This window comes from Gambusia affinis, linkage group LG10 (genome assembly GCF_019740435.1).
Source record: "Gambusia affinis linkage group LG10, SWU_Gaff_1.0, whole genome shotgun sequence".
NCBI classification, from domain to species: Eukaryota; Metazoa; Chordata; class Actinopteri; order Cyprinodontiformes; family Poeciliidae; genus Gambusia; species Gambusia affinis.
The window spans coordinates 25,040,448-25,066,923 of NC_057877.1; the positions used below are offsets into that span (position 1 = coordinate 25,040,448).

The following is a 26,476-nucleotide window of genomic DNA, read 5'->3' on the forward strand; positions in this document are numbered from 1 at the left end:
ACATTTTTGTATACATTCATAACACTCCGTGATACTTTAAGCTCTTATTTCATAATATACATGAAAATCAAAATTTGGATTCTCAGACAAATTCCAAATTATTTTTAGAAATCTTTGCTAAAGAAACTGGTAACTTAAAGAGTCCTGTAAGCATTTATATAAATGGAAAGTTGAGTGGAAGGAAAAGGTTCAGTAGAAAGTTGCATAAGCAACCAGGATAACCACAACCTTAGGAGCATTGTGAAGCAAAGCTACTCAACAGCATGGAAGAAATTCAAAAAGGCCCAACAGCTACAACACACAGACATATCCAGGACACGGGCTAAAACTGCTGCATTCCTCAGATAAAGTCACTCCTGAAACAGAGACATTAAAATGAAGAAAAAAGGACTGGCCTGGTGCTCAGTGGTCCAAATGCAACCCTGACTTAAACTAATCAATCGGAACTTTTAGATGTCCATCCTGATTTTACTAAATGAGATATCCATAAGTTTAAGTGAATGGCATGCTGCATTTAAATATGAAGCGCATCTTAAACGCCTGGAACTGGGAATTTTTTACAGCTGGAAGGAGCAAACTTAAAGAAGTCAACAGCTAAACTGAATCAAAGTTGTGTTCTTGTCTTCCAATATGACAAGAACCGAAAACTAAGTTAGTGTTGGTGATGAAGTACCTCCACTAGGGCCAAGTGAACATTATTGATTGCCTTGCACAAATCCCTGACTGGGATTCAATCTGTGGAGTGAACTAAAGATGAAGGTCCAATAGCTTGCGTGTACTTTGTGAAAACTGGGTCAACTGGCAAAAATAATGTCAAAACTGAGTCCTACTAACCAAAATGACACAATCTGTTGTTTTTAGGCTAGCTTTAATAGCAGAGGAAGCCTCATTTTATGAGACTATGACTGATTTTATTCACCGCACTCATAAGTCAGTACCATCCAACCTCCGCCTTTCCTTCAGCTTTAATGTGCAGTGAGTTACTCACAAATTTCACCGCCCCCTCAGAATAAATCTAAGCGTCAATGCTAATGGTAGGCTCCTCCAGAATAGGTGCAGAAAGTTTAACATTTAATCAAGGTCCTAATTTTAGAATTTAATTGTGCATGCTCCTGTTTAAGAGAGCGCCACCACCTCTCCCATCTTCCCTCCTTCCTGTTCTCATTTGTTCCACTAATGTCACACAATTTCATTTTAATACCTGATTAGCCATTCATCAAATAATGAAGACTAGATGATTACAGAAGCCTATATAGGAGAGCCTAACAGACAGACGCACTCAGAGACGGCAGGTCTTTGATTACCAGGCGAGTCCCTTTGGAGTGAGAAGATTACTGAAATAGTTTAAGGCTGTGATAGGCCTTTAAGTCTGTTATGTTATACAAAGTCTTGAATGTGCATGCATGCTGTTGATGTGCAAGTTTTTGGGTCAGTGGTTTTTAGCACTACATATTCTACATGTTTCAACAAACATCAGCGCAAACAGAAAGAAATTCAGTGTTGTTATGTTTTTCTCAAAGGATCTTCTCTTACCAGAATGTAAACACTGTTCAGTGTAGATGTCATCTTTCAGAATTCAAAACGACACTGGCTGAAATGTATGCTTTTACCCACAATATTTTAAAATAATTTCACCACTGCCATTTTGTTGCCCAATGCTTTCTTGTCTCTTGAGCTTTATCTGATGCAAGTTCAAAAGATTTCCATCTGGTTCCTCCCATTTCTCGCCTCATTCCTGTCACAACTAGAGATGCACCGAGACATCAAATGTTGATGGGAATCAAACTATTTTCAGTTTGACTGGATTTGATTGGTCGATCATAAACTCTAAAGTCTGAGAAACCCCCATGCACAACCAGGTCATGCCAACAGTTTTTGTTGTGGTTGTCGTTTTGAATAGAGAGAACTCCAAAGGAGGCTCTTGTTTTTTTAGTTTTGTTTTTTTACTATAATTCACTTTTTATACCCAAAAAATGCAATGAAATCGCAAAATGCGAATAAAGTACACATCACCTGTTTAGCCTAAAACTATTACGTTTGTCCAACGCAGAGGAATAAACCACTGTGTTATCATTTTAGTCGTCCTGCCAAAAAATAAACCGATAGAAGTCCAACACATCTGACAAACCAGTAAAAAGTTAAACAGTACAAACCAGAGCAGCAAAGCAAACATTCAGCTAAGTGCTAACATCCTTTTCCTTAGCTTCCAGCTAGCTAGTAGCTACTAGAGAAAGAGGACAAAATGTCTTCAGAAAGCCTCACTTGTACACTTATAAAGTCCCAAGTAGAGTTGCATTAAACAATTTGTTCACTATGGTGGTTAAAAAACCCTGCTGTGTTTTTACAGCATTCATCCAACATTTGCAGCAATGTGTGCGGCACAAAGCCCTTCCACAACAACTAAACAAAACTACATCTCTGATAGCAATGTAACAGAACGGGACTATTAATGCCATTTTATTTTCCATAACCAAAACCAACTACATTTTAAAATTTACATTGCCAGTTTTGTATTTGAAAATATCGCATTATTGTTGATTGATCGTTCATTGCCCATGTTATAGTGAATTGAGTTTTGAGAGAAGGGTTAGGGGTCAGATATTTTTCAGCCAACTATTTTCATTTAAACTTTTGTTAATATCAACATGTCATATGTTCAGATCTCTGTTTTTACATGGCATACAACAACATCCAACAAAATGTAGACCTAGTTTTGTTGAAAAGCTTTGTAAAATATTGATCTGATCATGCCATTGATGAGACCTCACCAGCATAAATGTTGTGATGATTATCAGTGTTCTTTGAAGAAATGCTGGTAGTTTTGAACTGGAGACATACCTCCTCTTTTCCCACCCTGGTACGGCCTCATAAGGATCTGAAGGGCAGCTGGGTTGGTCATACTGGTCAACAGCTGAGCCAGGTTTGGTTCTGGTAGTAATCCTTTTCTGTTACTCAGAATCTGAAGAGAAGACGAGAAAAAAAATGTTCACACAAGTTAGCAGAAAAAGTTTGCATCCGTGTGTGTGTGTTACGGCAAGATGTGTTTTGATCTTGTCATTAGAAGCCCCTGAAAGCAGCAGTAACCATTACAAAGGTTTACATCATAAAGATGCATCTGCAATGTCAGCAGAGAGAAGTGGGTCTCAGGGAGAAAAGAGAAAAACAGAAACGAAGGGACAGAGCTGAGAAACTGGAGCCATTGGATTGGAGGGGTTTACCAAAAACAAGACAGAAAAATACTGGAGAAGTGCTCAGATTCACACATTTTAAGCCAATTTTACACATTGGCATCAGATTGGAAAAACTAAAAATGCTTCGTGGCTGAAGTGTGAAGAAAAACCTCACTGAGAATATGCATAGAGTAAGGAATTTTATGTGCATCTTATCTGCAAAGCTTTTTCAAATCACTTTAAAAAAAATCTGAGATACAATTAAATTGGTGCAGGTACAAATAACAACCAAATGACTCAAAACCAGAAGAAACATCTCAGAACATACAGCATGCAGGACGTCAAAATGAAATGCAGCTTTTCTGGAAAGCACTTATATCAACCATAAGTGCTGTACATTGTACATTAGATTTCAGATTCTTTGACCTTGCAACACATTTGAACACTAAAACCCATCATGAGAAGATTGAGGGATAATGTGCACTATACACCCCCTCAAAAGTTCTGTGTATTACAGTGTTTGCAGTCTCAGTTTGTTGATGATTCTTTAGAGATTTTTGTGCAAAGTGTGTAGACGCATACTATTTTATTGCAAAGAACATGGAACCTTGAAATTAGGGGTTTTTACATATAGCTATATTTTAATTCAATCAGCAAAAAAAATACATTCTATTCAATTGAACATGATGCGAGTTGAAAATTGACCAGCTCTTTTCAGACTTCCGCGGTTTAGTCAGAAACACACAAACAACAATCTAAATGGCCATTACTCCCAGTGAATTAAATTCAGCAAACTCAAATGAAATCGGACTGAATGAGTCAAGTGGAATGAGGAAATGCTGGTTGTGATAGAGCCTCAGCAGCACTGACAGCACGGCAGCAGAACTCGCCGGCTGGCCCAGAGACACGGATATTTAAAACAACATTAGCAGGATGATGATATTTCCTCCCTGTCTGCCCCACAGCTACAACATGACTCCAGCTTGTCACATCCCACAGACGGCGCTCCACTGATGGGGGACAGAGTGGGTTCGACTGCATCTCGTCTGCGGATGAGGAGAGCCGAGTGCACATATGCGTGTGCGTGTGTGTTGCAGGAGGGAAAAGTAGCATTTGTGTGTGTTAGTGGTGTTGAACAAGGCCTCTCGTAGCTGACAGCATCTTCCAAGGGAGAAGAGAAGAGCAGAACAGGAGGAGGAGGAGAGGAGTTTTCATTTCATTTTTTTTTTCTGCTGGAGAAAATGTCAGCATCCTTAGGTCTGCTTGCCTACTGGCCAAAAAAGAAAAAAAAAAAAACTGCTACATACCAGTAGACTCATGCCAGAGGTAAAAAAGAAGGGAAGGCGAGAAGTATCTCAGAAACAGAAGGGAGGAGGGAGCCATCTGGTCCTCAACGTTCACCATCACACTCATTCAACCGGAGGAATGAGAGAACCGCCTCGGAGGAGAACTGGAGCCCCGAGTGTGTCTTGATCTCTTTCTTAAGGTCTGATGTTTCTTTTACCAGCAGTTCACATTTACTGAAAGAATCCTGAAGAACCCTGAGGCTACAGATTTAACCTCACTGTACTCAATGATGCTTCCTTTTTCTTCTGTCCTTCTCGAGTTTCTTTCTGAACTCAGACACAAGTCAGACTAACGTAACCTTTTTACCTGCAGTCAATGTTGGTGATTGTATACGGTTCAGGAAATGACAATGTCACAGCTGCATCTCTTGGCCTGTATTTTGCAAATTTTAATTTGGAACTTTTAATGCTTTTCTGTACTCCGTTGACATCTCATGACTCAATAATGCGATGCTGTATTCTATATATAAAATAGAACTGGTGTGTTAATTAGGTATTTTGTTAAAAATAGAAAGTATTAAACTCTTGAGATCTTATCAATCCAATAAAGTGCAAATAATAGATGTGCATCTTTAAAATATTCAAGATAATAATCCTGCACAGACTTTATACACACCTCATTAAAAAAAAACTTTGGATGCAAAATCAAATGCACTTTTTTCTTCATATTTTACTATGCATTTGATTATGAATATAGATGAATTTAGCTGTTTAGTTATTGTCTTGTAGCATATTCCTGAATCCCAAAGATTAACACAGATCTGGCTTATTTGAATAGAATGTTTTTCTTGTCTTTCCCTTGTTTTTATAGGAACTGTTTGGGGTTTCTGGGATTTGGTTGAAAAGCAATCATTTCTTAAAGAAGGATTTCTCCTGCTCCATCTAATAAAAACTGATTTTATTTCATTTTTCAGAGAGAGATTGTGTCACTGCATGGATGAATTTTTATTTGCCGTTATTTCCATATAGCCATGCAGAAGCTCCCCTCACCTTCTGCTAGGAAATTCACCTTCACTTAACGGCACATAAAACACTTCAGTTTCGTTTAGTGCACAAAATTAACAAACTATCAAACAAGCAAATGATCAAACTGTTCTTTCAGTTTGACAAGAAAGACTACAAAAACTACAACTAATTATTATTTCAAGTCATTGAGCATCAAAAATAAATATAAACAATTACAATTGTTTGTGTTTTGCTTTTAAAAACTCATTTATAACCACTTCAAGACAAAAACATAGTTGGCTGGTAAACTCTGGAGCCCAACAAGATTATCTCAAACATGCAACCAAAGGCATCAGGAAGATCTAATGGGACAGCATTAGCCACCCTTTAATAGTCCAGATCTCAATCTAATCAGTAATCAATGGTGGGAGATAATTAATAGGGTGATGAGGAAGAAGCCAACCCTGAGCAACAGGAAGCCATTGTAAGAGACTAGCTGAGAAAGATGCTAACGCTGTGGGGACAATTATAGGAGCTTGGCTTTTGCATTGATTTGAAAAGAAAAACTCAGTATCAATTATAAGAAAGAAGTAAAAATGATTTAGTTGTAAATCTGCCCGATTCCTCCAGCACATCTTAAAGTAACTTCTCAAAAAGAGTTAGTCAGGAGTGTGGGCAATAATTTCAGGTTAATTACTCAACCAAACCCACAAAGATGATCATGTACATGCCCTTCACTTCAGCTGACATGAATTCTTACTTGCATTTGATCCTGTGTGCTGGTGCTCAGACATTTGGATGCACATATATATGTGTGTGAAAACATTACTGTGTCTTAAGCTGTGACTTTAGTTTATTTCAGGCAACGGGAGACGGTGGAGGAGCCCAATCAGTCTGCAGAACTATAATTATCATGTCAATGCTTCTCTGCAACCACAGAACTGTGTAGGAGGGACATCACAGCTACAAAGAGTCTCTCAGCCAGAGGGTGCTCATGCATGTAAAACCAAGTCAAACCCTGGTTTGTCTCAACTCTTGATGCAAAATAACCAGTTGGCATTAGCTTCACAATTAGCTGTGAGCATTTATTCCTCATATGCTCACAAAGTTCAGTGATTCGATGATGCAGCATATAATTTTCCAGAAAGGGAATGTTGTGATGCCAGGGGCACGAACAAAATCTGAGGTCTAACAAATGAGGTTGCACTAAATTTACAGTGAAGCTTTAGGAGCAACAACATACAGCCAAAAACCTCCTACAGTCGTAATAATAAAAAAAGAAAACCTGCTTTGATGCTGCACATTTCACCAAAGTTAGACGTGTTTAAGGTGATAAGTGTTATTTTCATGGATTTTTTTGTTATTTTTTTTGTTTTTTTGTTTTGTCAACTGGCAATCATGGCCAACATTACTTCATTTCTTATATGCTACAAAGTGAAGTGGAGATCAGAGACCTCTGAGATACCTATAGAAGGGTCTAATATGTAGTTCATTAACTGTGCAACAACACTTCAAAAAATAATTAACTCCCAAATATTACAATGATGAGAACAACTCAGGCTCCCAATTTAAATGTAAGGGCTCATGAAAGAAAGATGAGCTGTAAATTAAAGAGCTTAGTGTAAAACAGCACCATGGACAAATCTGCTCTATCAATTCTTTTCAATAAGTAGCAGACTGGATGACATATGGGGGATAAGAAAAATTTTGTTACAGGGCAAGATATCAAAATTTACCACATGACCAAGCCTTCCATAGAAAAGTCAGTTTTTAGGATCTAAACAACAAAGTTATCTGAGAAGCTGGTGCGTTCGCAGTCTAATCAAATCATCTTCAAGGCCACATCTGCTCTAATGTTAACTCAATGTAGCCAGGGCTAAATGCAAGCTTGGTGGGAAACTTGTTAAATCACATTTTCATGTTGATTCATCATTATTTCAAGTAACCTTCAAAGATTGACTCGCACGTATAAGAAATGTGTGTATAATATGATTAACTAGTAATGTTCAACTTTCAGAATTTCCTAACAAATATGGGTTAGATACGAAACAAAGAATTTCAGTAGAAAAATTCATGTTCAGATGAAATCTTAACAGAGGTGGTTCAAAACCCAACATGTGGGCGTTAGTTTGTACTTGAAGAGCTGTGAGTGGTGAATGGTGCACACAATGCGCTCCACTCCTCATGCCTGTGCTGCTGGCGCTGCTGCTCTTTGTGTGCAGTTTACTCACCATACCCTGTGCAGCAATGAGAGCAGCCAAGGTGCTTCTCCCTGAGGTGCCGGGGGTGCAGAGCGAAAGACGAACTTCCTGTCCTCCCACCAGAGTTCGGTCCATCTCCGTCAGCACAGCTTCAGCCTGCTCCGCGCTCTCGTACTCCACCACACCAAAACCTCTCAATGGGCTCCCTTCATCCTGGGCAAGCTATAGCACGGAAAACAACAGAGACCTAGAGTTACCCTATAACAAAATATTCTTGAGTTGTCTTTCAGGCAGAGTCTTGATTTGGTTAGTTCGTCTTTTATTAAGTGGCTATTTGGCTAGAAAGTGGTCTTCAAACTTCAAGCAAAAGAAAATGTAGAATTTTAAGAAATGTAGCACATAAAGAATCTTATGAAGGATGCATACTTCATTTTGACAGTAAGGTTCATGAAACAAGTTTATTGTTAATTAATTGTGATGCTGTGCATCAAACCATCAGTCAAGGATTTATGTGTCTTTGACCAGGAGGCCTCAAATCTATGGTTGGATCTGTACTAAGCAGGTCCCACTGGGGAAAGACCCTCAGGCTGGCCCAAAACAGGCTTGAGGGACTGTACACCAAGCAGGCTCAACATAACACTTGCCAAATAGTGTTTTTTTCCCCCTTTTGCTACCGACACACTCCTGACCTGTTGAGCCAATGACTTCATTAGACTCCTGAAGTTGTGGTGCAGTATCTGGCATCACATTGTACATTCTTTAAGTCTTACCCTGGGATACTCCTGATTGACTTGTAGGAGTTGCTGCTCAGTTTCCCTATTGAGCCTGTTAGCTCAGCAACCTAACTTTAAAAGAGAGGAGGATGGGATGGGTGGCTGGATTTTGCAAATTAAATTCAAACAATTTCGCCTGAAGATGACTGAGTGAGCACCTTGATCAATCCCCAAGATTGATTTTCTCATGTGTTTCTTTCTTGGCCCTACATTCATGAGTAATTCTTCCACTTCCACAACCCTTTGATGGGTTTTGACTGCCAGACAACAAGAGCTGACTGCTGCAAGAGCCTGCATTCACAAAACTACCTTCTTTCACACTCAGTGATTCTGATCTCCTTTATGCCAATCAGGGATAGGATAGCTCTACCAACTTCTCATAAGATCTAGTACCTGTGAGTTGCTTAATTCTAATTGATTCATAATTGGTTTTTCAAAATTCTGTACAGAACATGTTATTTCTAGGGAAATAGCAGGTTTTCTGTTTTTAGTGGCTTACTTTGTCCTTCATAGAGTCAAGTAAATCAACCTGGTCAAGCAAATATTGCAAGGAACAAATTTCTCAGACAATAAGTTTACAATTTCAAAGAACAGATAAATAATGCAGGAGGGCTAAAAGAGAAAAGCTAATGGGAATGTTTGGATGATGATGGCTAAAAGCTAATGGCTGACAGTCCCAATACACCATCTGATCTACTGTGTTGTTGATCCAATATATTTTTTTAAAAATGGGATAAATTGAGGTGAGGCATTTCCTGATGTAAAACCACATTAAAATGTGAACTTTAGATTTTTCTAAAATGTAAAAGCGTTCCAATGACATACACCATGCTAACGGTTTCTGGTGTGTTTATTTGACATTTTGATGCGACTAAAATGAGAGCTCCAAACAGATTATGTTTATCCTTTGACTAAAACAAGGAAGAAAACGTATGCAAGATTGGTATTAACAAGCTTTACTTGTGAGCACTCAGTTCAGCTACAGAGTCCAATAAGTCACAAAGTCTGATGTTTCAGAGGATCTAACATGAAAAAGACCAATTTCGAATTGATCAAGAGTGCAATGAATGTTTCACAGCCTGTTCAGGAACATGATATTCATATAACACAAACAACGAGGCTGAGTCTGCACTACAGTGTCCTGCCAGATCATTATGGTGTTAACAGTTGGAGAATTAGCATAGCTTCAACCCAGTCCAAGTATTTCAACACCACTCACATATGTGCACTGATAGAATTCCTAGAAACATTTATGCCATTTCCATTTCTATAAACGGCTCCTCTGTTGTACTGGGACAATGGGCTCTGCTCCTGAGAGTATTTAGTCAATGAATCTCAGCACAAGTGCTGGATTTCTTCTGAGAGAGCACCAAACCCCTCCCTGTAGAGTTCCACAAAGCAGATCCTGGCACCACACTGCACAGAGATGGGAATACACATAATGCACCGGGAATTTTTAGTTAGAAATCTAAGCAGCGGGAAGCTGCTTTGCTACAAGGAGAAATAACCCAGCAACAGCAGCTGGTAGCAGGTGGTTTGAGGAAATAGGCAGGAACCTGATGGTTTGAATGAGCTGCTTAAGATAATGTGACATTAAATAAAGGCTCCTTATTAATTAGTTAGACATTTTACTCCTGATAGAGTGATCCAAAACACTCATAATTCCCTTGTTTGATACTCTAAGGGAAAATTCCTCATGTTTTCTGCCATTTAAATGTAAAATGCTTTCCTGTTTTTAAATGTTGTATACTAGGGGAGTTTTTTGTTGTTATCAGAAAAAAGGCTATTAATATGGTGTTTTTCAGCTTTTGCTTTTTACTTTCCTTTGTGAATTTCTTCTTTTTTTGTTAGTTGATTCTGCAGATGAGATCAATATATGCAATATATGGTTGCAGGTGAGTTTTTGCCCAACCCATTTTTGTGACCTGATCTTAAATAAATGGACTGTGGGTGTCTATTGGTACACTGACTGCCGGGAGGTACCAGGAGTTAACATTGAGCTTCTCAAGCTATTTGAGTTCCCTATAATAGACACTACACTGAACTCCTCCTGAGCAGTGAAACTTCTCAAAGTGTCCTGAATGGAAAGCTGAGGAAGTTTTTTTTTCATATAAGATCCGTAGTTGCAAACCAGCTTTACTGAACCTCTGTATTTTAATGAGACCTTTTCTTTTTCTGTCACAAAAGACAGTTCTTTTTCAGTTTGATCTAAATATTACATTAAGATGATGGTGCAATAACATTTTGAATGAAACTGTCTTTATTGAAAATTGATAATTCATCTTTATTTTACCATATTTGTTCAAACTGAAGATCATCCAATCTATGCTCAGGAAACAAGACTTAATCCTCCTTTTCAATTTTTCTTATTTGTGCTCATAACATGAACCATCATCAATTTTGTTTAGTCCCATAGTTTTAACATTACACCATGTGAAAATGGATATTAACAACATTTACATCAAAATTAAATAAATGACTGTTTTTTGGGGGGGATGTGGGAAATGAACAGAGAATGACTCAGAAAAACAAATGTGCTTTCAGTCTGTTAGCATCAACGCTCAATCAAGTGGCCATCCACTTTTACCCTCCTCTCATTTGTCTGTAGTTCCCTCTGGTCTGAACAAAGGATGGATGGAAAGAGAGGAAAATGCATATATTTGTGCAGGAGTGGGTCGATAGGTTATTATCATCAGCATATATTAAGCAAAGAGCGTGGAAATCACCTGAACAACTCGAGCACTTGAAAGACGGATGGATGGAAAAACGGGTGGGTGTGTGGAAGAGAGGGAGAGCGAGGATGAGATGGAGGCAAAACGCTAGAGGAGGAGGAGAAGAGGAAAGCAAAGCGAGGGAGGAAAACATCAGTGATGGATTGAGTAACTGACAAGCCGAGAGAGCGAGAAACAAAGGGCTGACGGATGATGTGAGTCAGAAAAGACGAGAAGGACAAACAAATAAAAGCACATTTAGATTTGAGTTCGGGCAATGAATACAACACAAGAGTAGGTGTGTGTGTTTTTGAAAATGGATTTCAAAATATCAATGAGAGTGTGCAATGGGAACATAAACGCAAATTGAGCTTTTCTCATCTCCCAATTCCCCCAGCTCCGCTCGCACCATTTATTTAGATCTGCACTATTATGTAAATTTAAAGCAGACCTGTTTGGACGGTATGTGAGCTCTTTAAATGCCAGCTGTCATCAAGTTCCCCTGGTATGTGTTCCTGTCTTTAACATACAAACAAATGTTTTCAGCAAAGAATGAAAAAACCCAACAGAGATATCAAATAAAAGATTTAATTTCCCTCCACACACCAGGTTTGAATTTTTTCAATGTTTTATTAGAATCCCTTTAGTGTTACAGTGAACTCCTACTCTTCATTTCCCCGTGTGCCTCTGCTGTGTCCTGAAGGTGTGATTCCTGATAATTAAAGAGTAATTAAGTCCACAAATTTGGCACCTCATCTTTCACCCACTAAATTATTTCTGATGTAAATCAAAAACAGATTGGCCCAGCAGAAATTATTCTCCTTCAATTTGCAATTACCCTTTGTCAGTCTAATTAGGAAAGAGGTTTTTTTTTTTTTTTCATGCGTTGCCCAACAGGTAGTTTAGGTGGAAAATCTCATTAAACAAATCTATTGTATGAAGCTATGTCCAAAAAAATAGCAAGAGTGAATTAAAGCAGGTTAAAGATTATATTGGGCTGAGTGGCACAGCACCAGCAGAAATTTTTGGCAACCCTGGTAAAGATGTGTAAAACGTCTTAAAATAAATTCTTCCTACTGCAATCATACAATTTCACAACAAGATTTTGAAAAATTTTAATTTATTTGATTACATTTATTTACTGTGGAAAAAAGGTCACATTGCAAAACAATTGTTGAACAAAAACATCTACTGCATTGCTTATTGGTGCCCTTAAGAATCCTTTTAAAATAAATTCTACTTGAATGAAGATTACAGATTTGAGGGTACACCTGTGTCAAAAAGCCTGCAGTGAACTTTTAATGAACTTTATAATAAATGTGAGGTTTATGGCAATCACCAGATACACAGTGGTGTGAATCTTTTAATCAGTGTGATGACCTATGAATGATTTGACTATTAACACAACAGTAAGATACTCAGCTTTCTGCTTTTGTTTTGACCATAAAGTTTATTAACTATTTAGTTCTCTGAATAATGCATGGTTTTCTTGCTTAAAAAGCCTTGACTATCAATATTACTTGAGGCTATTTGCACTTTTATGTCTTCTGACTACTAATCTACTACCAATCTGTATTTAATTCTGACTCTGGTAAAGAGGTGTAAAAATGGCATGACTCACTGAAAATGTTAAAAGTACATCAAGCCTTTAATTGGAGTAGATTTATTCAGAGAAGAAAAAAATATATACTCAATTTTAAGGAAATGTACATATATATATATATATATATATATATATATATATATATATATATATATATATGTATATTTAAGTATAAATGCAATGTTAGACTTATTTAACTGATAAATAGTTAAATATAAATTACTTCCATTAATTTCGAACAACAGCAGCAAAGTCCAAGGACTATGGCATTGTGAGCATTAAACTGTAGCTGGAAAACTATGGTGGAAATGTAAAACACAACCTCTCTCCACATTGCAAACTTGTTCATCTCTCCATATGAGCAGGTTCTTCATATTTCTTATTTTCTTTATGTCACCAGGTAGTACAATGAGTCAGTTACTTGTCATATCACTCCTATGTTCCAGATTGAATGGGGTTCGGGCCAGAGCCCTTTCTCTGTTCAGCACCAGTCTCTCATTTCTCTTGCTAACAAGACAGCTGGCTGCTTGGCAGGTTCTGAGCTAAAAACATATTGGTGAATAATATTTGGTTCAGATCATTACTTGATAATGTTAGTTCCTTTAAAAGCAAAGTAAACTGTTTTCCATCAACGAAAAGAAGGATTATTGATCAATCTTAGAAAAAAAGTGCTTAGTCTAGAGCAAAAAGCACCACAAAAGTAACAAAAAACTGAAAATGTACAGAGAAAACAAGCGTAAATATTTGGACATTAACAATAATAACAAAAACATTTTTACTTTTACTGCACAGACCTTCATCACAAAGAAATGTAAAGTTAGCAATCAGTGTGTGTGACATCCGCTGAAGTGGAGCTGCGGTCCCCAGCTGAGAGACGCTGACTGCGTCACCAAGACGGCTGGGACCCACAGGAGCATCCGTCAGAGGATGTGAGTGTGAGTGTGTGTGTGCGTGGGCGTGTGTAAGAGTGTAAGTGAGCTTAAATGGCCGTGTCAGTAGTCTGAAAGGAGTGATGAGGTCATGACAGCCCTGTCACAGCTGTCTGTAGAGAAATATATGTGACCTCCCACAGTGACAGGTCTAAGTGTTCAGATATGTGAGGAAGAAGCAGCAGAACACTGAATTTAAGCAAAACGCTGTCACAGACTGAGCAGACTATAATATAACAATAAGAATAATTATTTTCAAAAATGGTAAAAGTGGAATTAAATTATGCTCTGGGCTGAGTGATCAAATATCAAGTGTCTCCTAATGTGTAGGATTTTCCACATCTTTCTGCAAATAAGGATCCTACATTAACTGTAGATTATTTTAATTTGACTTGATTGAAAAAGAACTTCACACAAGCAGGTCAACAATTGTGTCAAGAATCTTAAGCTTGTGCTCCAAAATGTTTAATTAGCAATGATTGTCAACGACTGCAGAGAACATGTGCTTCCCATTAAGATATGTTCATTTTCAAAATTAGATCCCTCCAAAGCAGTAAGACTGTTTTTGTTGCTAAATATTTCCTACACAATATTCTTTAACAATGTATGCTTTACAAAAGTATTCATACCCCTTCAACGTTCCACAGTTTGTTCCATTACAACTACAGACTTTAATGTGTAATTAGGAGGAACACAAAGTAGCACATAATAATGAAGTGGAAGAAAATTCGTATTGTTTTCAAAATGTGTAAACAAAGATAAATACAAATCTGTTACAGTCTTACATTCACTGGTGTGAAGTCCAGCCAAAGAATCTCAATTGGATGAAGATCTGGACTTTGATTAGGACAGTCTGACACCTGACTATTTCTAAGCCACTTATTGTAGTTGTGGCTGCATGACTTTGGTCATCGTTCCTGTCTCAAGGCTTTTGCATTCAACTCCATCCTCTCATCAAGTTTGACGAGCTTCCCTGTTCCTGCTGAAGAAAAAGCTTCACCACAGCATGATACTCCCACCGTCTTGTCAGCAGGGGGATGGTGTGCTCACAGTGTTGTGCAGTGTTTGTTTTCATTCAAACAACATTTCACATATAGCGCAACAAAAATTAGTTTAACCTCAGAGATAATCTTGAAATCACACCTAGGACTTCCATTCAAAAACCTTCTTGCCACTCTTTGATAAAAGTTCAGATTTATGTGCTGTATGAGAAGCAGTTTCTTTTATAACAGCAGCTGTATCTATACTGAGGTCAACTTTATTTACTATTAAGGTAATTTCTTCACGCAAAAGGCAGCACAGGATTTTCATCTTTGAGCATAGACTTCAAATACAAGTAACTTTGATTTGGTCCTTTAAATAAAATTCCACCAAAACATCTTGGATTTTTTGGTTGTAATTATGACTGCAAGATATCAGGAAGACACTACTGGTGAATATTAAGATAACTTATGATCGTTGCACATTTTTTAACTCATTTCTGTCCCAAACACTCTTTGTGGGCTTTAACATCTCAGCCACAAAAATATATACACATGTAGTTTTGGCACTGGAGGCCATAAAGTCTATTCAGCAAGCCACATAAATCAATGACATGCAGATTTTGCATGTATGTTACTTAAAATGTAATATCCTAAAAAAACTTATGATTGCAGTCTTGTACACACTGATGTTAAGCTGCTGATTTGATATACTGGACATTGCAGTAATTTGACAAATAGGGAAAAGTTCAAGGAGTATGAATGTATGTTTGGCATATTTGAACAAAGAAACATTCGATCTTTGTTGAAACAGTTTCCATAGTTACAGATCATTGTTTGTTCACAATGTCAGGAATAAACAAAGTGAGGAAGAATCATAAGTATTGAGCGCTGGGTGCCACTCTGCCTCTGAAACCTTTCGCTGGGCTACATTCATTCTGATTAACTCGTCTGTTTCTGTGCTCTTTCCACACAACTATTCTTTAACACACACACAGATGGCAAATTTAACTTAATCGAGTGTCAGTGCGAGAGTATAATTCGCTCTCGAAGATCGTTATTACATTTTATGCCTGCATATATGCCAACAATCCTTTCACCCTGAAATCCACGCCTACGGCCCTCTGCCGTCTCACCTCGCGTCTTCGTAGCTCCATTAGGCTCAACGCTGTCACACGTCACCTCCATCATGCCGTCCTCTTTAACAGGTCTGGCATTCGTCATTCCATCCCTTCCCTACATCTCCATCCGCTTGTCCTTTCTTCTAATATGGCTGACATTTCCTGCCTCAGTCTCTCTCGTCTGAATAAAGCTAAAGTGCTGTCTGGAGGGCCTCTGTCGTAGGTGGCAGAATTACAGCACTCAGGACAAGGCCACAAGTTAAGTGCACTCTGAACAAAGAAAAGGTGTCAAGAAGGTACACAGTGGAGGAATGGGGTTTATATGCAAGACTGGAGAAGAGGACAGGAGGAAGTTTAGCATGAGTAAAGAACATAAAGATGCAAATTAATCAAACTGGCATCATGCTTGCCAAACATTACAGCCTAACGAGCCTAATAAAGCTGTAAAACAGAAGCAGCTGTGATTCAGGTGAAGGCAGGACTTCCACTCCAGGTTCCAAAGAGTTAAAGGTTATTAGATATGTTGTTATTTACAGAACAAATAAAGCTGAGATGTGAGAATTAAAAAAAAGAATAAAATGTAACTGCAATTTCCACAAGCTTTCCAAAGGGCAACCTACCCAGCACACCAAACTATCCTCAGTTTTAATACAAATTTGTAAGTCTTGCCATAAGTTACCAATTGGATTCCTGTCTGATAATTTGCACATCAGGACTTAATCTCACAAAAAACCCCTTTTTAATAATTTATAATTATCTTGAGGGCACTAAAACTCATAAGGTTTTTTTGTGGATTTTTCTTTTGCTCATCTTGAAAATGGGTTGGGGAAATAGTTAAGGTGAGTATTTATTATATTGTTTAGAGAGCATCAATAAACTTACAATTATAAACTTGTAATTGTAAAATACCAATTTATAATTGAGTTTTAAATTGTAAAATTAATCATTTACAGAGCATTGAACAAAACAAAAACATGCGTGCATTCATGACATCTGTGCTGCGAATTGTTCTGTATTTACAAGTGTAGGGAGAGAAAGTTAGTTGCTACAGATGGTCTTGCATGTATTTTCACAGAGTCCTGAATGTCCTAACATGCCATAAGTGCAACACTGTATGTGCAAACAACTTGCAGGCGCTGCAGAGTTGAAGCAGAACAGAGAGGAGAGCACCTTTGTGCTGCTTTGGAAGTTTTAAATAAGTATTTTTTTTATTTTTAGAAATTGAGAAGAATTAACAAGAGGGCTTACATACCTCATCATATCCGAGAATAAGAGTAGAGCATGCATGCCAAGTACGTGTTGGTTTTGAGTGTTAAATTAATGCTAAGTATACTCCCACAGCCGTGTGGACATGAATATGAGCCTCCAACAGCTGGGAAAATAAAATCAAACTATGAGGAAAAAGTGAAACAGCAGGAAAAAGCAGTTTGGATTTCTGGAGTTTATTTTGCCATTTATTTGGCACTGTTTGGCTCTTATGCCAATCAGTCTCTCCCTTTAAATCAGAGCGAAATATATGTATTCATATTTTAATTTTAACATAATAATCATTTGAAAGAGCTAAACAGTGATCCATGCAGAGAAATGTGACATTGGGTAAAATAATGTGTGGATGTTTTGTTTCTGCCTCGTTTCCACTTGGCCTTCATCAGCTTTTTCCATTCATTATACAAATGTATATGTGTTAAAATGCACTAAAACAAACATCCACTTAGAGGCGAATAATACACAAAACAGAAAAAAGCTGAACTTTAGGTCAAACCCTGCTGGCTCTGCAACAGCAAAACAACATGAGCTAAACACCCACAAAGCATCATGGGACCTGGATGATGTGGGTGTATTGATTTCTATGTGGGAGGGAGGAGAAGAAGGGTGGAGCTAAAACTGGAAATGCAGGAGATGGCCGATATCCACTGAGTGAACTTTAAACGTTCATGAGGCGGAGGAGTGGATGTAATGGAAAAAAGCCGATGAAGCAAATATGAAAGAAAACAAAGACTAAAAGAAGAGAGAAATGTGAGGGAGGAAGCTGAAGGGTGGTGATGCTGCAGCCACGCCTCACAAAAAAAAACAAAGGCTTAGATTTTATCAGCGGAAGGTCAAAAGAGAGGCTGAATCTTATGTGTGCACCACCCACCTGGTGGTGATCCATTGGAAAAGGTGTGTGTGTAGAGATGAAGAGAATTTTTAAAGTTTGTAGCTCACATTATTTAAAGCCATAGATCCTATGGATATGTTTTTGTAACAATAGCAATGAAAAATCTATTTTTCCCCCTAAATTCATCAAATCATAAGGGTAGAAAAAGAAAATACAGTATATTGGAAAAACATCGACCACCCTTCCCTGAATGTCTCCCCATCCCACACACACACACACACACATATATATATATATATATATATATATATATATCAATACATTTTCTAACTCATTATGTATTTTTTTCAGGCACATAATGTCATTTTATAGCACAATCAAGTAACTATGTTACCTTCACTTGTTATAAAAACGCTGTATATATCATAATTTAAAACAGATCTGACTCGAATTTGCATCCGTCTCTTTAAGAAGCTCCTACTCTTTCTGACACTCCACATTCAGCACGTCATCACAATACTGCTTCTCTGTTATGCTGACTTCAATCTTTCTTAGGAGCGCTGGACTGATAAATAGTTGGTATGATGAGCTCAACAGACTCACAGTTCTACTAGGTGTTTACCAATTCCTGCTGTCACTAGTCTGGAGGAGCTGAGTATGGGAGACCTGCTCTGTGGGCAAGAAGCTCGGCAAAAGAGTGACTGAATCCTACCTGGCAGAAGACTGGTTTGTACGTTTCAGAGAAGAGCTGGGCCAGTTCCTCAGAGTCGCAGAGGTCCAGAGGCAGCCGGTCCACACACAGACACTTGGAGTGCAGGTTCTCCTCCTGGCTCAGCTGGTTGACGTCCATCCACTGAACCATCAGCGACCGATCCCCCTGCAGCATTAAGCACAGACACCAAGTTTAGATTTTAGTCAGCCACATAAAAATCATTAAAAAAGTATAGATAATGGATTAAATGTATTTAGTGCAAACTGAGCTAAATTTATCAGTGGTATAAAAACTGTACAGGAATTGAGCTCTTTTTCCACCTTTAAAATAAGAAGTCACTCAAGCATCACAAGTAAAAGGTCAGAAAGTTTTTGAATTGAAGGATATTTGTACAGCAAAACAAAGATGTTGTTGTCAGAATGAGAATCATCTTATTTACACAGTTGGAGTTAAATTTTCTTTTACAAAGTTTAACTGGAAGAGCCCATATTTGGTACCACACATCAAGTTCTAATAGAACTCATATTAAATTGATATTTAACAAAACATCTGATTATACATTTGCATGTATAATCACTTTCATCTTGACTCACTTTCATCTTTGAGTCAAATGAGGAAATTAATTTGCTAATTTTAAAAATAAGTCAACGATTACATAAATCTGCAGCTGGTTAGTTATGTTAAGGAGACCATATCTTGTACCAAGAAAAGGTCAAATAAATCTAATCTTTGTTTTAGGGACATTCTGAAATTCTGAAAAACTTTATGATCGCAATAATTTATGGAAAAAAATCACAGTAAAGTTTATAACTCCTTTATTAACTGTCATGTTACAAACATTTTAGAAATTTCTTAAGCTATTATGTAAGCAGGTCATATTTAATTATTTATGGCTTTATTAACTGGTTTATTTATATAGCAGTCATGTGTGTAAAGAGAGGGTCAGCAGGACACCATACGGCACAATAAACATGAAATTCCTTCTTTTTTATCTTCTAAGATATAAATGACGAGATATTCATAGCTAAAAATCCTGTTGGATGGATGCCATTTTGCTTTTTGTTTTAACTTACCAGAGGTCGACCCAGCAGCTCCGAGCGAGCCCGCGAAGCAGAGTCCTTCTTCATGTACTCGACAAACCCATATCCCTTGGAGTGGCCCGTTAGCTCACTATAAACCAGGAAGGAGCGCTCGATGTTTCCATACAAGCGCACCAACTCCTCAAACTGCTGCGCCGTGAAGGTATGGGGAAGGTTGGTGAGGCAGAGCAGGGAATCTGTGGGCTGCAGGGTGACGTTGATCAGGCGTCCTCGGACAGTGCTGTGGTGGAGGGAGCGGATGGCATCCTGAGCCTGGTCCCCGTTCAGCAAAGTCACAAAGGCTGGAGGAGGGACATTATGGAGACGCCGACGAAGGGGAAAAGACGAGACGAAGGATGGGAGCAAACACAAAGAAAGAGATGCACATACATGGGTGGGGACAAACACCAACATACATTTAAAGCACACACGAACATGCAGAACATGCCCGGAAGCACACGGAAGAACGCAGATGACCAGCCGAATGTGGCAAAAAGAAAAAAAATTAGGCAAAAAACAACAGAAGGCGCAGACACAGTCATAAGAAACAGACAGAGACATACACAGAGAGAAAGACAACACATTAGCTAGAAAGCCAGTAGGGGACCAGTATGTGGGGGAATCCACTGTGACACACATAAACCATCTCTAAAAACAACCGACTAAAAGGGCAAACCAATGACAGTCATAAATACAGGAATACAGAGACTGTTTACCATCGTTAACATTCAGCAGTTATTAAACACCTTAAAACTCCTGCATGATTCGGGTTGAACATCTCCCTAATGGAATAGAACACTAAACTAGATTTAATCACATTGGAGTTAGTAAATCTCTTCCTCCCTATCCCACAATGGAACAGCAGAAATTTTTTTTTAATTTTTGACCCATGAGTACTTTTGACCTGATAAATTGTGAATTTTTCCAAGCAGGTTCATGTTGGATGTCTTTTTCTATAAAAGATGTCACTGAAAGCTGCTTTTTGAATTTACTATGGTTATAATTATCTGATATCAAAATTTATTTGAGTGTGATTGAGAAGGAAAAACAAAACATCTGAAAGTTAGGGCAGATAGGAGCACAGCTAATGACTACCCAGCAATAATTTGAAGAGTTATTTTGTATAACAGGAAAAACTCATCTAAACCGCTGACATTATTTCTTGAACAAGGTACAAAATAGGTTAATAAAAGCAATCTACAGTCATTTTAATTTGTTAAACTATAAATTAATGCTTTGCATCGTTGCCGTAAAACTGAGATTCTGCAGAGAAAAGATGCTTTTTTAGGTTTCAAACATATTGAATAAATCTGAACAAAGCTAAGCATTGCTGTTGTGCACATATAGTACGGATTAAAGAGGGCAGAAAAGTGGAGTAGTAAATATTGGTAAATATTGCTAAAATCCTTCAGGAGCCTGATGTTACACCAATGTAACTGTTGTCAGGTGGGTTTCTGTAGTTTAGAGTACATGTGCTGGGCACAGTGAGTGTTTGACCCGACTGAAATGCCACTGTGGCTCTGGAAAATGGTGCTTTATTCACATGTATGCCCCTGTATCAGAAAAAATTTGTTTTCTTTTTGTCAGATTTCAAACCTTGGCTATGTGACCCTGACCCTGACGTCATGCAGCTTCTCTTCCTAAAATAAGAGCTTTGAGTGCTCTACCAGTGAACTCACATCCGGTATACTGGCTGTAGAAAAAGTCATATCTAAAAGATGTTTCATCTTTATGTTGGAACCATTATTACTCCTTTCTATCTGGATTTTCTTCAAATTTCAAAATTTTCACAGGCAGTTTAAGCTTGTACTGCGCGTCCCTTTTCTGCTTTCCCACAATAAAGCTACATGTTAGAGCAATGTAAAAAGCCTGACACAGTGGAGGATTAACGGAGTATCTCATCTTCCATTACTGGTGAAAAAAATAGAGAAGCTATTTACTGCTATGTTGGTGTTAAAACTGAAGAGGCTTCAGACTCAAATTACAGGTAACAGAGCTCCATTTGTGATGTTGAAAGCAATCTGAACTTTTCTGATGTACAGATATGGGCACTCTTACGGAGGCTACACACACAAAGCAGGCAAGTGCATTTAAAAAAAAATTGCCCAAATGCATCTCATATCCAATTTTTTTTTTTTTTATAACAATTCTGATCTTTTCACAACCCCAAAAATCCAATTTGTGCCATTTCCATATGTGGTACTAAATCAGATATGTATCCAATAGTTTTCAAAGCGTCAGCAGTTTGAATGGCCATGTTATGGGGGAATTTTTCTGTCATAATCCAAGAGTCCACATGTTCAGTCTGAAAGCAAGATTTTGTCTTTTCTCAAAACTTGTAATACTTTTGCTTACATTTGTAGTTTGAAAGCAGGCCTTCATGTCTTTCTTCTCAAAACTTGTAACAATTATGCTCAAAATTTCTCCTCAAGCTCACACTTAGGAAACATGGAACTGCCTTTGGCACAGCCGCCTAGTAACCTCTCAGCCAATAGAATGAAAATGTTGTACTGGGTGCGTTTGTTTCCTTCTAGGGGGCATGCCTGTGTGGCTACTATCGATAGTAACAACCTGCGCCAGACATCAGCTTTCTGATACATAGTTTACTAAACATCTGCCGGTAGTGTGCTATTGATCGCTAACAGCTACTGATCTTAGGCAGAATTTTGTTCATCCAACCAAAGACAACATATTCACGACATGATATCTTGCACCGAGCAGAGACTAAGTGTAAGTGCAAGGAGAAGTTTTGAGTACAATCATTACAAGTTTTGAGAAGACAGACATGAAATCCTGCTTTCAGACTGGCTGATGTGTCCTCTTGGATTATGGCAGGAAAATTCCCTCATACCATGTCGCATTTATGCGACTTTTGAGTCATAATTCTGCACTCAGAGTCCAGACATGGCAAATCCGGATGTAAACAAAGGCTGAAGCAAGCAGTGATCATTCTGAAATAAGTCTGTGTCAGTACAGCTCATCACATCACAATCCAACCACTCTTTCTCTGACTATGCATCCAGACTTCTTTACAGACGTTGCAGTCAATGCTCCACAAAAAGGTTGTTGCTATTAGTTGTCCTTTCTTTTTTGTCAACTTTCTTTATCTCGTTACAATCGTATGATAACACTGTCGACAAAAATTCACCCACCAGTGTACTGTAAAGTGGCAACTAACCTCACTGCATCTTAGATACAGTGCCATGCTGCAAATGTCCAAATACTGTTAGAAGAATAACAGAGACTTTTCTTCTAACAGCTTTTTAACAATTTTTCTCATTTGAAGAGAATTACAGATCCCATCACCCTTTTTACAATATATCCAGCCTAACCGGGTTGCTGAGAACATAGCTCTCAATCTATAATCTTTTTTTTAATCTCACATGTTTCTGAGCCTTTGAGCAAAATTCTCAGCACAGCTGAGCTGTCATTACAGTTAACTTTCATAAGTGGTGGTGGCGTTAGTTTGCAGCAGCGCTGAATGTTTTTCAAACTATAAAGCAAGAACTTATAGAAAAAAACTCTTTAAAAGCTAATTTTAAGTTTTATTGTTCAAGAAATAAAAAATGCTGCTCACTGCTGAGTTACTGAATGAGTGGTAATCACATCCCCGTCTGACAGGTTCTGCACTCCACCTTTTAGGGCATTGTACGTCAAGTTACATAGAAGGGCATTGAAGCTGGTAGAAAAGATCTGTTTGTGAAAGGTTGTTTTATTAAGATTATTAATTACATTTACTCAATTGCATAGTGCAATTTCTTTGCTTTGTCTTGTTACATTGATAAAGCTCAATTACATTGAATTTATTTACTCTTTATTTACCCTATAATCAGTGACCTGCTATGTGACAAAGGTTAATTACATTATGTCCTATCGTTTCTCTACGTCAGTTTAACATTGGAACATTTTGAGTTTAATATTGTATCATTTAGTTGCTCTACATGATGACAGTCCACTCATTCCAGCTGCAGCAGCTTCTACTGTTCTGAAAGAGCTTACAAAGTCAAGGGGCATGCAGTGGCGGTCCTAGCCAGTTTGGCACCCTGGGCAAACCAGCCATCAAGGTCTGGGGTCAGACACTGATGTTAATGTCTTACACATTAGGCTTCTTTTTTTTAAAAATGGTATGCTCAGAATAAATTCAATACATTTTGGGAATTATAAGCTTTATTTGAATTGTTCCAGTATAAAATGAATGGCAAGACACCAGATAAAACTTGAGAGGTCTAAAAACCAACATTCATGTTACTGAGTGAGAGTGTTCTTATAAAGACAGGAACATGAAACTGACCAAAATGTCTTGGTATTATTAAGCAGTAAGAGTTTCCATCACTGGAACTAAGAGGCTGAGCTACACATCCCCTCTGAACCAAACTCAACTCAGATTTGTTAACTAGATTTCCAGCCAGAAGTAAGATTCATAACTCCAGAGAACACTCTTCCATTGCTTTACAATGCTTTTCATTACGCTTTTCATTGCACTTGGTGATTTAAGGCTTGGATGCAGCTGCTCGGCTAACGAAAACCAATCTCTACATTCTGTTCTTGAGCTAATCTGGAAGCCACATTAAGTTTGTATGTCTGTAGCCATCAACTCTGCATCTTGGCAAGTCGACCCTGCTCTGTGATGTCACTTCATGGTTCAGTTGCTGTTGTTGCTTCTGCTTTTTACTACCACTAACTATAGACTGTGAAACAGGCTTACACTCACTGAGTTGCTCGGAGTGACTAAAACTTTCAGATATTGGACAGAGAACAGATTTGAACACATTAACACTTTTGGCAATGTGGTATATTTTAGATTCATGCTAAAATACAATCTTATTTTAAAAAATACCTTTCCAAATCTCTTTGGCATAGCACTAAAGAGCAGATACATCTGTTTTTGCTTTCTCAGTGTATGCAGTGAAACTGGCTGTATCTGGTCTGTTGCTGTTAATCTTCAATGTTTTCACTAAGCCAGAGAGGAAATTATGATACAAAATCACTGACTGTCAAAGCAGGCACGATCCACAGGCACAGGCAAATATGAATTGATGCATAGTTGGAACAAAGTCATGGCAAACATCTCAATTATGTACCTGGACTTTATGGACTTTCATTTTTATTGGTGCCAATAATCACCCAGCAGGACAGCACAAAATCAGGAAGACATCAATATTGATTAACCCACATGTTGCTGGCTCTCTGTTGGGATACATTATATGCATTATATTAAATGCTTTTGTAATTTCCCTATAATGCTAAAGCTCACATAACTTTACCCTGATAAAAACTTGATATATAGAGATGGTGGTCATGAAGAATAGCTACAGACTTTTCAACTATCTCAACGATCTCAAATATATAATCTGGATATCCAACTAAATATTGTATGGTGATTGGGATTTTGCAAACATTTATACTGCAATTCAGCTTTCATTTTTAACCAGGTGACTTTTTTTTTTCTTTTTTTGGAGGTTGGCAATCAGCCTATAAACCTTCCAGAGTTTAATACTACCTGACACCATCCTGCTTTATGAGACAAAGCAGGCGTCGTTGAAAATTGTCTTGGCTAAAGTTCAGGGTAAACCTCTGAAGTGGAAAACAGCATCACTCCTCAGGTCGCTGAAGCAATTTTGAGCTTTGAAATCAGTGCAAACACAAACATGCAAATTTGTATACTTGAACACCTAATGTGGTCATGTGCCTTCCAGACTTAGATCTCAATAACAAGGAATTTTCATCATTCCATCCTCAGTCGGAATAAAAAACACAAAAGTTTAAGAGCTTCAAAGTTCTGACCAAAATATCTAGTTAGTGCTACAACCAAATGTAACATAATTACATTAAAATCTGTGGTTGTTTATATAAGACCATTTATATATTAAATTTATTTAAGACTGCCGTTTAGCAACAGCAAATAAGACATGTATGAAAATGATAAATAAAATAAAAAATAAAAAAACAAGATGGCTAAAGAGCCTACAGCCTTTACTTCATGGAGCTCAGTTTAGCTTTGCTGTCACTGATCCAAGAGGAAAAGAAAAACTTCAAAAATAGCTAAGGTCCTGTAGGTTCAACATTTGACATTTCAAGAAGATTACTGTAGCTGGAAAAGTAGAAGTCAATGAATTAAAGCCAAAAACTGAAAATATGTTCAGAGCTTTTTCACTCAATTACTAATCTAAATTTTCACACAGCTGTTAGTGACCTTTATAAATAAGGAGCAAGTGTAAGCAGCAATGCTGAAGTATATAAATATTGCCTTAATGTAAACTATAAATGTTCCTTTCTTCTCTGATGCAGGAGATCAAAGAAAAATGTCTGACAACAAAACATGCAAAGCAGAGAGTGGAAGTGGACTTTCCTCTGATCCACAGCATCCCCACTCACCTGCTGGTGATCAGGGCTTTTATCTTACATCAAAGCTTAAATAAGAATCTGAATACCAGCTCAACCCACAGACAGAATCCTCAAACACAGAACCCACTAGTAGGAAAAACAAACACTGATGCCACAGAAAGAGACAGTAAATTGCTCCTTGTATTGTGCATGATGAAAGATAAGAACAGGTCAAACAGTCAGTAGGGTCATGCATGCAAAAATATTAAAAAGAACGTCAACAAAGGTAGATTTGGAAATCAGAGTCATGCTAAATTCATTAAGTAAACCCCTTCAACACAAATCTGTTTTGGTGTCTACATCGTCTTGATGTAGTGGAATTGTCTCATTTTTTTTGTTCCCCTCCATGGGGTCTTTTTGTGGGCTCTAGTGTCCCTTATATAATAGTAGGGTGACAGGAAAGGGGGAAGAAGAAGGGGGAAGA

The 26,476-nt window shown here is 37.9% G+C and overlaps 1 protein-coding gene across 2 annotated transcripts in view; it reads right to left on the reverse strand.

Annotated features, from left to right (window-relative positions):
• Positions 1 to 26,476, reverse strand: part of raver2 (ribonucleoprotein, PTB-binding 2) — an 83,706-nt gene that overhangs the window by 17,709 nt on the left and 39,521 nt on the right. Inside the window, exons 3-6 of one of the 2 annotated variants that reach the window (XM_044128185.1) lie at positions 19,663 to 19,970; positions 18,590 to 18,757; positions 7,693 to 7,884; positions 2,839 to 2,959 (exon numbers count right to left, since the gene is read on the reverse strand). In XM_044128185.1, coding sequence (XP_043984120.1) covers positions 2,839 to 2,959; positions 7,693 to 7,884; positions 18,590 to 18,757; positions 19,663 to 19,970 — 789 coding nt within the window. The remainder of the gene's footprint in view (positions 1 to 2,838; positions 2,960 to 7,692; positions 7,885 to 18,589; positions 18,758 to 19,662; positions 19,971 to 26,476) is intronic. The other variant, XM_044128186.1, reaches the window with a different exon arrangement.